The sequence below is a fragment of the Pongo abelii genome, chromosome 10, assembly GCF_028885655.2.
Source record: "Pongo abelii isolate AG06213 chromosome 10, NHGRI_mPonAbe1-v2.0_pri, whole genome shotgun sequence".
Taxonomy (NCBI): Eukaryota; Metazoa; Chordata; class Mammalia; order Primates; family Hominidae; genus Pongo; species Pongo abelii.
In genome coordinates this window covers 10,734,327-10,748,393 of record NC_071995.2, presented here as the reverse complement: position 1 = coordinate 10,748,393, position 14,067 = coordinate 10,734,327, and the positions used below count along the sequence as shown (strand labels likewise).

Here is a 14,067-nt window from a genome sequence, read left to right as displayed (position 1 = left end):
TTTTTTTTTTTTTTTGATGGAGTCTCACTCTGTCGCCCAGGCTAGAGTGCGGTAGCATGAACTCAGCTCACTGCAACCTCCGCCTCCTGGGTTCAAGCAATTCTCCTGCCTCAGCCTCCCAAGTATCTGGGATTACAGGCATGTGCCACCACGCCTGGCTAATTTTTGTATTTCTAGTAAAGATGGAGTTTCACCATGTTGGCCAGGCTAATCTCAAACTCCTAACTTCAGGTGATTCGTCTGCCTAGACCTCCCAAAGTGCTGGGATTACAGGCGTGAGCCACCGCGCCTGGCCCAGAATATTCTTTTGATTTAAGAAAATGATCTCAGCGGGGCGCGGTGGCTCACCCCTGTAATCCCAGCACTTTGGGAGGCAGAGACGGGCGGATCACAAGGTCAGGAGATCGAGACCATCCTGGCTAACACGGTGAAACCCTGTCTCTACTAAAAAAAACAAAAAAATAGCCGGGCGTGGTGGCAGGTGCCTGTAGTCCCAACTACTCAGGAGGCTGAGGCAGGAGAATGGTGTGAACCCAGGAGGCAGAGCTTGCAGTGAGCTGAGATTGGGCCACCGCACTCCAGCCGGGGCAACGGAGCGAGACTCCATCTCAAAAAAAAAAAAAAAGAAAATGATCTCAGATGAGACCTCAAAGACTCAGCATAAAAGACAATGACATAGGTAAATACAGATGTAAGTCTAAACGAATAGCAATTATATGAAACCATAAATAATCTCTACTACTTTAATTCCATAAGACTAAAATTTACTACATTACATACACTAACATTAAAGAGTTGCATTTTAACTCAAAAGAGTAATAATTAGAACTAAAAAGCTCTAAATTTCTTATAATGGCTGGGAAAATGTAAAGTAATTATGTATGTTGAACATTAATAAGTCAAGGCTGAATATTATGACTTTCAGAAAATGACCAAAATAATAGCAAAATATTCTATGTAACTATGATGATGATGGAGGAATGCATCTTAAAAATGGAACAACAATAATGTAATGGAGTAATTGTCAATCACTAGAACAATATTTAATTAAGCCAATAAGAAGAATTATATATTAGAATCATTCTTAGAATTTTATACTGAAAGCTGTGGGCATTCTAGCCAGAACTATCTACTGTGTCTTTAGTGGATATTCAGGAGGCCATGGGTTACTCAGAGTGGATATTACAGAACAGAATAAATGCTTTTGATCTCAAAAGTAGAAGCATCCCCAGGTACCTCAGAATCATAGTTTCCTAGTGTTCCTCTTTCCTATCAACTAAGTCTTGCTTGCAGACTAATTCTAATTATCTCTGCTCATTGCTCCTTTTGCTACAAGTGATTTAACTTTCTTTGGCTTCTTTGTAGGTCTTACAGATTCCCTTTTCCCAAGGTTTGGTGTATATATCTAGAGTTTGGGAAAGCATAAATATATATTTTTTCAACCTCTTTTTCTAATGAAAGATAGCCATATGCGTTTGTGTGAAGAAGTCATATTAAGAGTCTCATCTTCACATTATTCTTCACTCTCTATTTCTTTCAGTGACAAGTGAAGACATGAATTAAACATTCAACGTCCATTAGTTCTATTTCCTCCCCCTGAGACATATATGTCTTTGGAAGGACTGCTTTGTCTCCAGGTAGACTTAGTGGTAGTGGATTCTTCCAATTTTTTCAATAGCTGAAATTTCAAACATATTCATTATCTAAATTTCTGTTTTTCAATAGATCCTTTGTTCCAGGACTTTGTAGTCCCCAGATATTATTCCTATGAACAACTTATCACTGACTATTCTATTTTGGTTGAATTCCCCATTATTGTTCCCCCAAAGAGAATGCCTCCCATCCCAAAGTGGCTGGAGAGAATATGTGAATATGTTCTACTTCCAAAAGCCTATTATTCAGAAAGAGTAGTTTATACTGTGTTGGACACTGCCTAGTAATGAAATAATAAAAACACCACAAATGACTCATGATACAAGATTAAAAAAATAGGGATAATGCATGGTGCCACTGAAACTTGTCAGAGCAGAAGGAGGAGAGCTTGAGCTAAGCACAACTGAACGCAGTATAAATTGTACTACAGAAAAGAAATTCTGTTTCCTTTGGACTCATATTTTATAGAGGTATTGGAGTAAGTAAGGAAAAACTGACCTAAGCTAGATTCACCAGGTCATCAGCAGGCGAGCAAGTTTGTCTCCCTACAATTATAAAAATACTCAGAATGTTAAGTAAAGTAAAGAAGTAAAGAAAATTTGGAATGTGACTCTCCAGGACGTTAAGACATTCAAAAGTAGCCAGATGTATGGGAAAACAGAAAAAGCCACACAAAGACCCAGGAAAAATTCATGCTCCAAAAGACCTGAGAAGACCTTAAGCCTTTACCTAAGGCTAATCCCAAGACCTACAGTACATAGTTAATAAATAGAGAATTGCCTTGGCACAGAGCCAGTCTTCAAAGATTGGGAGAGGTAGCTGTTTTTTTCAAGTGCTCAATTTTCAAAAAAATCACAAAGCATACGAAGAAACAGGAAAACACAACCCATTGGAAGAAACAAAATGAATCTTTAGAGATTGTTCATGAGGGAGCACAAATATCAGATCAGTAGACTAAGACTTCAAAATAACTGTACTAAATATGCTCAAAAAGTTAAAGAAAAAAACGGAAAAATAACTAAAGAAAAGTGGGTGATACATAGAACAAAATGAGAATATCAACAAATAGAAAATATTAATATAAAAATAAACCAAACAAATTCTAGAGATGAAAAATTAAATAACAGAACTGGAAAATATACTGTTACTACAAAAAAAAAAAAAAGAATCAGCTACCTGGCCATTTGAAATTATTGAGCCAGAAGACAAGAAATTTTTTAAAAGAACAGAGAAAAGTGAACAGAGACTAAGAGATTTAAGGGACGTTATTTAACAGACCAATATACCCATTATAAGTGTCATAGAATAGGAAAAGAAAGAGTATTTAAAAAAAAAGAAATTTGCCAAATTTGATTTTTTAAAAAAATCATGAATCTACAAATCCAAAAAGCTTAATGAAGTCCAAGTAGTATAAATGAAAAGAGACCCACAATAAGATATAATCAAACTGGCAAAAGCCAAAGCCAAGAAGCAAATCTTAAAAAAAAAAAAAAAAAAGAAAAAGAAAACAAAACAAAACAATAAACTATTTGTCACAAACAAGGTCTCCTTGATAAAATTACCAGTGGAGTGTCCAGCAGAAACTTTGGAGGCCACAAGGCAGAGAGGTGGTATATCTAAAGTTATGAATTAAAAAAACTGTCAATCAAAATTTTAGTATCTGGCAAAACCGTCCTTAAAAAATGAGGGTGAAATTAAAGCATTTTAAGATAAAAAAAATCTGAGGCAGTTTATTGCACTAAACCTGCCCTAAGAGAAAAGCTAGAGAGAGTTCTATAGAGTAAAATGGAAGGATGCAAGACAGTAATACATCATCATCATATGAAGATATAAAGATCTCTGGTAAAGATAAATGCATCAGCCAAATATAAAGCCAAAATCATTAAGATTTTGGTGTGTAATTTCACTTTTTATTTTTTATAACATTTAGAAGCAATTGAATAAATTAATAATAAATCTATGTTAATAGTTACAAAATAAATACAGATGTAATTTATGATATTGATATCATAAAGCACAGGGGTGGAGCTGTGTAGGAGTAGAGTTTTAGTTTGCCACTGAAGTTGTTAGTATTGATTAAAAATCGGTTGTTAAAAATTTTAAATATTATAAGTAATCTTTAAGTTAACACAAATTATAGAATATACACAAAAGGAAAGGAGAAGATAATGAAAATGTGTCTCTACAAAACAAAAAAACAGCTAATCACAAAGAAAGGCAATAATGGAAAAAAATGAGTGGGAAAAATACTATAAGACACCCTGAAATAAATAGGAAAATGGAAAACATAAGTCCTTCCCCATCAGTAACTGCATTAAATATAAATGAATTAAAATTCTCAATTAAAAGGCATAGATGAGCAGAATTGATAGCAAAAACAGGATCCAACAAGAAGGTGTCTATAAAAGACTCACTTCAGACCTGAAAACACATATAAATTGAAAATGAAAGAATGGAAAAGGTATTCCAAGCAAATAGTAACCAAAAGAAATTGGGATGGCCATACTAATGTCAGATAAAGTAAATGTATATATATAAAAGACAAAGAATATCATATATTAATAAAAATGTCAATTCATCAAGAATAAATCACAATTATAAACATATAGGCCCTAAATATCAGAACCTCTAAATATGTGAAACAAACGTTGACATAACTGAAGAGACAAATAGACAGCTCTCCAATAATACTTGGAGAATGTAGTGCCTACTTCCAATAATGCAAAAAACAACCAGGAGAATAAGAAAGTAGAAGACTTGAGCAACACTAGGGACCAACTGGACCTAAAAGGCATATGGAATATTCCACGCAACAGCAGCAGAATATACATTTTTTTGAAGTGCACATGGAGAATTCTTCAGGACAGACTATATGTTAGACCGCAAAACTGGTCTTAATTAATTTTAAAAGATTAAACTCATAGAAAGCTTTATTTCCTATCACAATGGAATGAAACTAGAATTCAGTAACAGAAGTAAAACTAAAAAATTGAAAATTAGGTGGAATGTAATCAACACATTTAAATAACCAACGAGTCAAAGAAAAAATACAAGGGAAATTAGAAAATATCTTAAAGCTAATGAAAATAAAAACACAACATACCAAAACATACGGGATGCAACAAAAGTAGTGCTTAGAGGCAAATTTGTATCTTTAAATATATTGGAAAGAACATCTTAAACCAACAACCTAACTTCATCCCTTAAGTAACTAGAAAAAGGAAAATAAATTAAACCCAACACTAGCCAAATGAACAATATAATAAATATTAGAAGGTATGTACATAAAATAGAGTGGAAAAATAGAGAAAATAAAGAAAGCCAAAAGTTGGACCTTAGAAAAGATTAACAATATTAGTAAACCTTTAGCTACAATGAATAATTTTTAAAAGTCCTCGAATTACTAGTAGAATATAAGACACTGCAGTCTAGCTCTTTGAGGAATCTCTGTACTGCTTTCCACAAGGGTTGAACTAATTTACACCCCCACTAACAGTATATAAATATTCCCTTTTCTCTGCATCCTCACCAGCATCTGTTATTTTTTGACTTTTTAATAATAGGCATTCTGACTGATGTGAGACAGTGTCTCATTGTGGTTTTGATTTGCATTTTTCTAATGATCAGCGATATTGAGCTTTTTTCATATGCTTGTAGGCCACAGGTATGTCTTCTTTTGAGAAGTGCCTGTTCATGTCCTTTGCCTACTTTTCTTTTTTTTTAATTATTTATTTTTGAGACTGATCTCCCTCTGTTGCCCAGGCTGGAGTGTAGTAGCGCAATCTCAGCTCACTGCAATCTCCGCCTCCTGTGTTCAAGTGATTCTCCTGCCTCAGCCTCCAGAGTAGCTGGGATTACAGGCAGGCGCCACCACGCTTGGCTAATTTTTCCTTGTATTTTTAGTTGAGACAGGGTTTCACCATGTTGACCAGGCTGGTCTCAAACTCCTAACCTCAGGTAATCCACCCGCCTCAGTCTTTCAAAGTGCTGGAATTACAGGTGTGAGCCACCGTGCCCAGCCTTTTATCTACTTTTTAATGGGGTTGTTTGTTTTTCTCTGGTAGATTTAAGTTCCTTCGAGATGCTGGATATACATTAGTCCTTTCTCAGGTGCACAGTTTGCAAATATTTTCCCCCAGTCTGTACATTGTTTACTCTGTTGACAGTTTTTTTTTTGTTGTTTGTTTGTTTGTTTTTTTGAGACGGAGTGTGGCTCTGTCGCCCAGGCTGGAGTGCAGTGGCACGATCTCGGCTCACTGCAAGCTCTGCCTCCTGGGTTCACGCCATTCTCCTGCCTCAGCCTCCCGAGTAGCTGGGACTACAGGCGCCCGCCACCATGCCCGGCATTTTTTGTTGTTGTTGTTGTTGTATTTTTAGTAGAGACAGGGTTTCACCATGTTACCCAGAATGGTCTTGATCTCCTGACCTCGTAATTCACCTGTCTCGGCCTCCCAAAGTGCTGGGATTACAGGCGTGAGCCACCATGCTCTGCCCTCTGTGGATAGTTTCTTTTGCTGTGCAGAAGCTCTTAAGTTTCATTATATCCCACTTGTCAATTTTTGCTTTTGTTGCGATTGCTTTTGGTGTCTTTGTCACGAAATCTTTGCCCATTCCTGTCTGTGTCCAAGATGGTATCGCCTAGGTTGTTTTCCAGAGTTTTTATAGTTTTAGACAGAACTACCATTCAATTCAACAATCCCATTACTGGGTATATACCCAGAAGAATATAAATCCCTCTACCACAAAGACACGTGCATGTGAATGTTCACTGCAGCACTAGTCACAATAGCAAAGACTTGAATTCAACCTAAGTGCCCATCAATCACAGATTGAATAAAGAAAATGTGGTACATATACACCATGGAATACTGTGCAGCCATAAAAAAAGAATGAAATCATGCCTTTTACAGGAATATGGATGGAGCTGGGGGCTACTATCCTTGGCAAACTAATGAAGAAACAAAACTAAATACCACATGTTCTCATTTATAAGTGGGAGCTAAATGATAAGAACTTACGAGCACAGAAAAGGAAACCACAGACACCATGGTCTATTCAAGGGGATAGGGTGAGAGAAGGGAGAGGAGCAGAAAAGATATCTATTGGGTACTGGGTTTAATGCCTGAGTGAAGAAATAATCTGTACAACAAACCCCCGTGACACATGTTTACCCATGTAACAAACCTTCACAGGTAGCCCCAAACCTAAAATAAAAGTTAGAAGAAAGACACTGTGAAAGAAAAGATGCCTGAATCTGAAGACATAGCAATGAAAACGAAACAAAATGAAACACATTAAAGAGCATTTAAAAAGTGTATGAACGGAGTATCAGTGACCTGTGGGACAGCTGCAAGGGGCCCAACGTATGCATAAAAGCAGTTTCTGGATACATAGGAGGGGGCAAAAAGTATTCAAAGAAATTATAGTTGAAAATTGAGATTTAAATAGTGAAATTGAAATGTTTCCAAATTACTAGAACTATAAGCATATAGATCTAGAAAGCCCATGAACCCCAAGCAAAAGAAACATGAGAAAATCTACTCACATGTACATTATAATTAAGTTCTTCAAAACTAGTGATAAAAAATATTAAAAGCATTAGATAAGAAATGTTTTATGCAGAGGATTGTCAAACTTTGTTTATTAAAATTTAAATTATTCATTTTTTTTTTTTTTTTTACAACTGCCCACTGACTCACTCAGGACAGCAAAGCCAGTAATGCTATGTTCAATCAAGCATTCTAGGCCCAAGTCACAACTCACACCACCGCACTCCCAACCCTGGTTCATTCCCTTTTGTGTACACACAGCTGCGATAGTTTTACTCCCTACCACCCCCACCATTCTTCTTCAGTATCATGCCTTAGTTCACTTAAATCACCTTCCTCTGAAAGTTATTCCTCTTTCTCAAAGATGAAGAGTCTTCATGTTCATATACATTCTCAAGACACATCCTCTCATGGAATCCACTGTCTTCCCTGTAATGATCTTTCATTTAGTGCCCTTGCTTGTTTAAGACAACTAATGATTCCATACAATCATGAATTCAAATCTTAAGTAACATGAGGGAAGAAGAACTAACTTCTTATAACTTGAGAATGTGGTGGGGTTTGTTTGTTTTTTGGAGACAAGGTCTCATCTTGTTGCTCAGGCTGGAGTACAGTGGCGCAATCACAGCTAACTGCAGCCTCAACCTCCCAGGCTCGAGTGATTCTTCCACCTCAGCTTCCCAAGCAGCTGGGACTACAGGTGCACATCGCCACACCCAGCTAATTTTTGTATTATTTATAGAAAATACGTAATACACCTGCACATCACCACACACAGCTAATTTTTGTATTATGTATAGAACATTATAGAACATAAATATGTTGCTGCAGCTGGTCTCAAAATCCTGAGTTCAAGGGATTCACCCGCATCAGCCTCCCAAAGTGCTGGGATTACAGGTGTGAGCCACCATACCTGGCCTGGTGTCTTTTCAATGATAAAAACAAGAGTAAGATTATCTACTTCAATAAGCAAAAAGCAGTAATTTAATTTGATGTGATTTTTAAGAAAACCTTTGTTTCCTCTGAGGAACTGGTGTGTTGTCTCTCCAGAATTCAGGAGAAATGTGTAATTGACCAGACCAGAGGTCCCCAAGCCCCAGGCCACAGACCGGTACTGTGGCCTATTAGGAACCGGGAGCACAGCAGGAGGTGAACAGGGAACGAGTGAGCAAAGCTTCACCTATATTTACAACCACTCCCCATTGCTGGCATTACCATCAGAGCTCTGCTTCCTGTCAGGTCCGCAGAGCCATTAGATTCTCATAGGAGCACGGACCCCGTTGCGAACTGCACGTGCAAGGATCTAGGTTGTGTGCTTCTTAGGAGAATCCAAGTCCTGATGATCTGTCACTGTCTCCCGTCACCCCCAGATGGGACCGTCTAGTTGCACAAAAATAAGCTCAGGGCTCCCACTGATTCTACATTATGGTGAGTTGTAGAATTATTTCATTATGTATTACAACGTAATAATAATAGAAATAAAATGCACAATAAATGTAATGTGCTTGAATCATCCCAAACCATCCCCCTCTTGCTCCCATCCATGGAAAAATTATCTTTCATGAAACCGGTCCCTGGGGCCAAAAAGGTTGGGGACCACTGGACCAGACCATTCCTTTCTGTGTTTGCCAAAGAAATAGTATAAAAGGGCTGGGCATGGTGGCTCATGCCTGTAATCCCAGCACTTTGGGAGGCTGAGACCGGAGAATTACCTGAGGTCAGGAGTTTGAGACCAGCCAGGCCAACATGGTGAAACCCTGTCTCTACTACAAATACAAAAATTAGCCAGGCATGATGGTGCTTGCCTGTAATCCCAGCTACTCGGGAGGCCAAGGCAGGAGAATTGCTTGAACCCAGGAGGCAGAGGTTGCAGTGAGCCAAGATCGCACCACTGCCCTCCAGCTTAGGCAACAGAGCGAGATCCCATCTCAAAAAATATGTATATATATAGCATAATAACAAATAATCACTCACTGTCCCAAACTCCAGAATGAAATGTTAATATATTAACATCTGTGGTTAATGCTAGCTCCAGTTTATGGGACTTTAGAAATCCTAATTACAAAATTATTACTACATTAAATAAGTCCTTGATAATGATGGTAAATGAATGAAACATGGCACTTGTGGCTGCTTTCAATTATCCTTTCCTTAGCCCAGAAAACATGCTCTTAAATACCTGAGACTTTCTCCTGGTCTGGATCTTCTCTAGCTTCACAGACCCAAGATCCTTTATATTACCTTAATATGCTATCCATTTTTAAAGTATTATGTGACTTTGAAACCACGTCGTACTGTCTTGTCTCAACATATAATGGAAGTTAATAAATGAAAGGGGTGTTGCAAAAGTAAATTTTAAAATGTGTTTAAAAGGTAACTGATAAATTAATACCCAAGTTTTATCTAGGTCAAGCAGAAAACTTTGGGACAAATACAAAAATTAGCCTGGCATGGTGGCGGGTGCCTGTAGTCCCAGCTACTCTGGAGGCTGAGGCAGGAGAATCAGTTGAACCCAGGAGGCAGAGGTTGCAGTGAGCAGGAGATTTTGTCACTGCACTCCAGCCTTGGTGACAGAGTGAGACCCTGCCTCAAAAAAAAAGAAAAGAAAAAAGAAAAGTTTGTAACAGTGTGACACAGAAGCAGATGTTCTTAACCTTCTCTTTGTCTAGCTACAGAACCCAAGCCAAGGCTTGGTAGGATCTTTAACAGGAATAATACATGTTACTGAAAGGGCTCTGGAACCTTTGGGTATGCTAAAATGTTTGGGACCAAATGACTCAGGGGAACTTTTTTCTTTGCTCATCCTTTCTTGGTTTCCAGCACAACTCATAACAGCCCCCCTAAAAAAAAAAAAAAAAAAAGCAAAAAGTTATCACCACCTTAGGAAATGGAAAGGACTTAAGAGAGAGAGTGGTTGAGGGGATGTAAATGTTTCCTTCTAGGTTGACAGCCTAATGCACCAGGATAGAAATAAAGGCAGAGACTGGGGACAGAAATTGAATTCCTAGGAAATCTGAGCATGACGGACAAGGTATGTACAACAAGTGATCCCAATGGTCTTCGAGAAAACGAAAGGACTACTACACTCCTCACTTTGTTAGAGTTGAAAACCATAAAGCTAGAGTGATGGCAGCTCCTGTGAACTCCAATGAAACCACAAAGGAAGTCACTGGGTCAAGAAGTGCATTACGAGCCACCATGAGGCACTACCACCCTTCTGCTTAGCAGAGTTCAGAGTAAGGGTCCCTTCCTGTGTGAAAGGCACTGACTGCTACAGCCTCCAGGAGTCCTTCTCACTGCATATGTGCGATAAATGTGAAATTCATTATTTTGTTCTTTGTAGAAAATTAAGTATGGAATAATTTCTTACTCTTTTTGTCAAGTTTTTTCAAGGGTGCTTCTCAATAAATTCTTTTTTAAAAAATTGACGATTTCCCCAAGAGTTTCTCCACTGGTTGCAAACCATATCTTTAATTTTCTTGGAAGCATTTTGATATTATGATAAGGGCACAAGTTTGATACCAGATAAGGCAAGATATTAGTTTGAGTTGTGTCACTTACTATATTTATAACTTTGGTCCAGTTGAATTCCCTAATCTACTTTTTCCACATCTGTAAAATGAAGGGGATAAAAGTGTCCTCATCACAAGGTTTTTCTAGGGATTGAATGAGAAAGCACTGTTAACTGTTATTGTTTCTTCTGTCTTCTTTGTTTGCAATTCAATACTCTTTCTCCTTTGGTGCAGTTTTACTATTTCTTTTTTCTTTCATGAAATACCTTACATATAAAATACTCATAATGTGACAGCATCAAGAACTGCCTCAGTTGTTTACTGTAAGGGATGTTAGCAACTCCCCTATCCCCTCTTAAGCCTAATTTAGAATCTCCCCCACTGGTTGGCTGATGCCAATGACTCCATGCTTGGAAATACATTTACTTTGTTTATGGGTGGAATAATAGAGTACACATTATCTGTCATGTATAGCTTATTGTATATGAGTTTATACCTGATATAATTATAGATGCAAATGGAATTCAAAAGTGGTATTTTCAAGTGTGAACATGTTAAAATCGCCATTGTAACAGAATGGTAATGATGTTCTATCTAAGCATATGGTTCAAAGAAAACAAAAAGTGCAATCATCAAGCAGAAAGTATACTTATGGCCAGGCATGGTGGCTCACGCCTGTAATCCCAACACGTTGGGAGGCCAAGGTGGGTGGATCACCTGAGGTCAGGAGTTCAAGACCAGCCTAGACAACATGGTGAAACCCCATCTCTACTAAAAATACAAAAATTAGCTGGATGTGGCAGCAGGCACCTGTAATCCCAGCTACTTGGGAGGCTGAGGCAGGAGAATCACTTGAACCCAGGAGGCGGAGGTTGCAGTGAGCCAAGATCACACCATTGCACCCCAGTCTGGGCAACAGAGAGAGACTCTGGAAAAAAAAAAAAGAAAGATAAGAAAAGAAGGAAGGAAGGAAGGAAATACATTTAAATAAAACTCATTTCACACAATAAAATACACATAAAAATAAAATCTTAAGAAGTTTATTAGTGTCAATAAAGCAGACAAAAACGTACTTATCATTACCATAACTGTTTTCAACACAATATTGTTTTCTGTGCCATAAAAAACAATAGTCATGTACCATTTTTCAAAAAAGAGTGCCCCTCTAATATCTCCAAGATTTTCTTCATAGCTTCTGATGCTCATTATTCAAGTTTTTTGATGGTGATTTCTTGATCTGTAAAAGTCTCATAGATTTTTTTTAAAAATGGGATTAGAAAAATTGTGGGGAAAAAAACAGGATCAGAGAATTTCCATTCCATCCTATGATGGTATCTAAATGATGTGATGAGTAGAACATGCAGGACCAACAATGTACATAACTTCACTGAAGCAGTGACATTAGCACCAGTGACAATCAAGTTCAGGCATGTGCACATTGCAACTGTCTCCTGGCCAACAGTGATTGTAAGACTTCATATATTTTGAGAGGCATGCTAATTTCAGGGACATTAAAATGTAAAAAACAATATGTATTAGTCCATACTCATGCTGCTATAGGGACATACCCGAGACTGGGTAATTTATAAAGGAAAGAGGTTTAATTGACTCACAGCTCTGCATGGCTGCAGAGGTCTCAATCGTGGCAGAAGGGGAAGCAAATACATCCCTCTTCACTGGGTGGACAGGACAGAGAAATGCCAAGTAAAGGGAGAAAAGCCCCTTATAAAACCATCAGATGTTATGAGAACTCACTCACTATCATGAGAATAGCATGGGTGTAACTGCTCCCATGATTCAATTACCTTCCCACTTGGTCCCTCCCATGACATGTGGGGATTAGGGGAACTTCAATTCAAGATGAGATTTGGGTGGGGACACAGCCAAACTATACCACAATGTATCTTAGACTCACTGAATTAAAGAAAATAAAATATGAAAGTGAAGCAAACTCTATTATAAAAATGAATAAGTCTTAAAAAACTCACAAAACACTGTATCAAGCCTAAGATGGAAAGGTATTAAATTCTCTAAAAATGTTATACAAAAATTAGTATATCTACTTACACAAAAAGTGTAAGTATATAAAAATTTAACACATGTACTTGGATAAGATGTTTGAAAAAAATAAATTATAAATGTTAACCAACTAACTAAATCACATTCCAATAAATTGTTCTTATGACTTAGATGATATTAGAAATATAAAAATTCAGACAGTATGATAAAGGTTAAACAAATTACAAATGCAATTGAGGTTAGCTCAGTAGAAGTATGTGGAGAATTCAGCATCATGGAAAATATTATTGATATAAATAGAAATTCCCCCTGAGGTCAGGAGTTCAAGACCAGTCTGGCCAACATGGTGAAACCCCATCTCTACTAAAAATACAAAAATTAGCCAGGCGTGGTGGTGCACATCTGTAATCCAAGCTACTCGAGAGGCTAAGGCAGGAGAATCATTTGAACCCAGGAGGCGGAGGTTGCAGTGAGCCGAGATCGTGCCACAGCACTCCAGATTGGGTGACAGAGCAAGACTCTATTTCAAAAAAAAAAAAAGAAAAAGAAAAAGAAAAAAGAACTAAGAAACATCTGCTGACTCTGCATTTAATGGGACTATGAAGGAAGACTTCAATGTGGTTCATTATTTGAATTCAGTCCAACAGATGTGAAATATCTAAACACAGCCAAAACAAATTAAAAAACCTCACATCAACAATCCTAAAAAACAAAAATTATTTGCACATTATAGGAATGATTTGATAAATGACATGTTCTTTGATATTCCATTTAGTCAATAGTCTTACAGTATATAATTACAGAATAAAATAGAATATGCATTTTAATTTTATCCACAGAATAATACTCTATGCCAACATATATTACTATACACCACAGTGTAAATTCAAATTTTGTAGACATGTGGAAGAGTTTTCTCAGCTGGGTCACAAATCATGTTTCCTACACTATCTTGTGAAGCAATTGCTGTGTTGAAGCAAGAGGATAATTCTGAACTGTATAAGGGCCTGTTATACACACTTCATCTATATCATTTATTACATTGCATTATAACTGATGTTTATTAGTATTTCCACTGGACTGAGTTCCTTAAAAATGTAGTTTATATTCATAATTTTAATACCATGTAATTTTATGTTTACTAGTATATAATAAACATAAAATGTGTGTATATGGGATGAAAAAAAACCCCACAATTTCTACATTCACACTATAGTGACAACTTTGCACTTATATCTTTCCAGTCAGAGGTTTCTACACACACAGAACCAAGAAAGGAGGGAGCAATATACAATTAAGTAGGGCAACTTAATATAAATTCAACTTTAAATAAA

At 37.1% G+C, this 14,067-nt stretch overlaps 1 protein-coding gene across 7 annotated transcripts in view; it reads left to right on the top strand.

The window, feature by feature from the left end:
- Window positions 1-14,067, top strand: part of LOC129049053 (uncharacterized) — a 48,874-nt gene that overhangs the window by 13,150 nt on the left and 21,657 nt on the right. For 2 of the 7 annotated variants that reach the window (XR_008511819.2, XM_054526813.2), the window contains exon 5: window positions 10,145-10,233. The exons of 4 other annotated variants lie outside the window; for them this stretch is intronic. Coding sequence is in view for 2 of the 3 variants with exons in the window: in XM_054526813.2 (XP_054382788.1) it covers window positions 10,145-10,149 (5 nt within the window). In the remaining variant the exon portion in view is untranslated. Of the gene's footprint in view, window positions 1-1,540; window positions 1,638-10,144; window positions 10,234-14,067 lie in introns of all 7 variants that reach the window. One more of the 7 variants, XM_054526812.2, reaches the window with a different exon arrangement.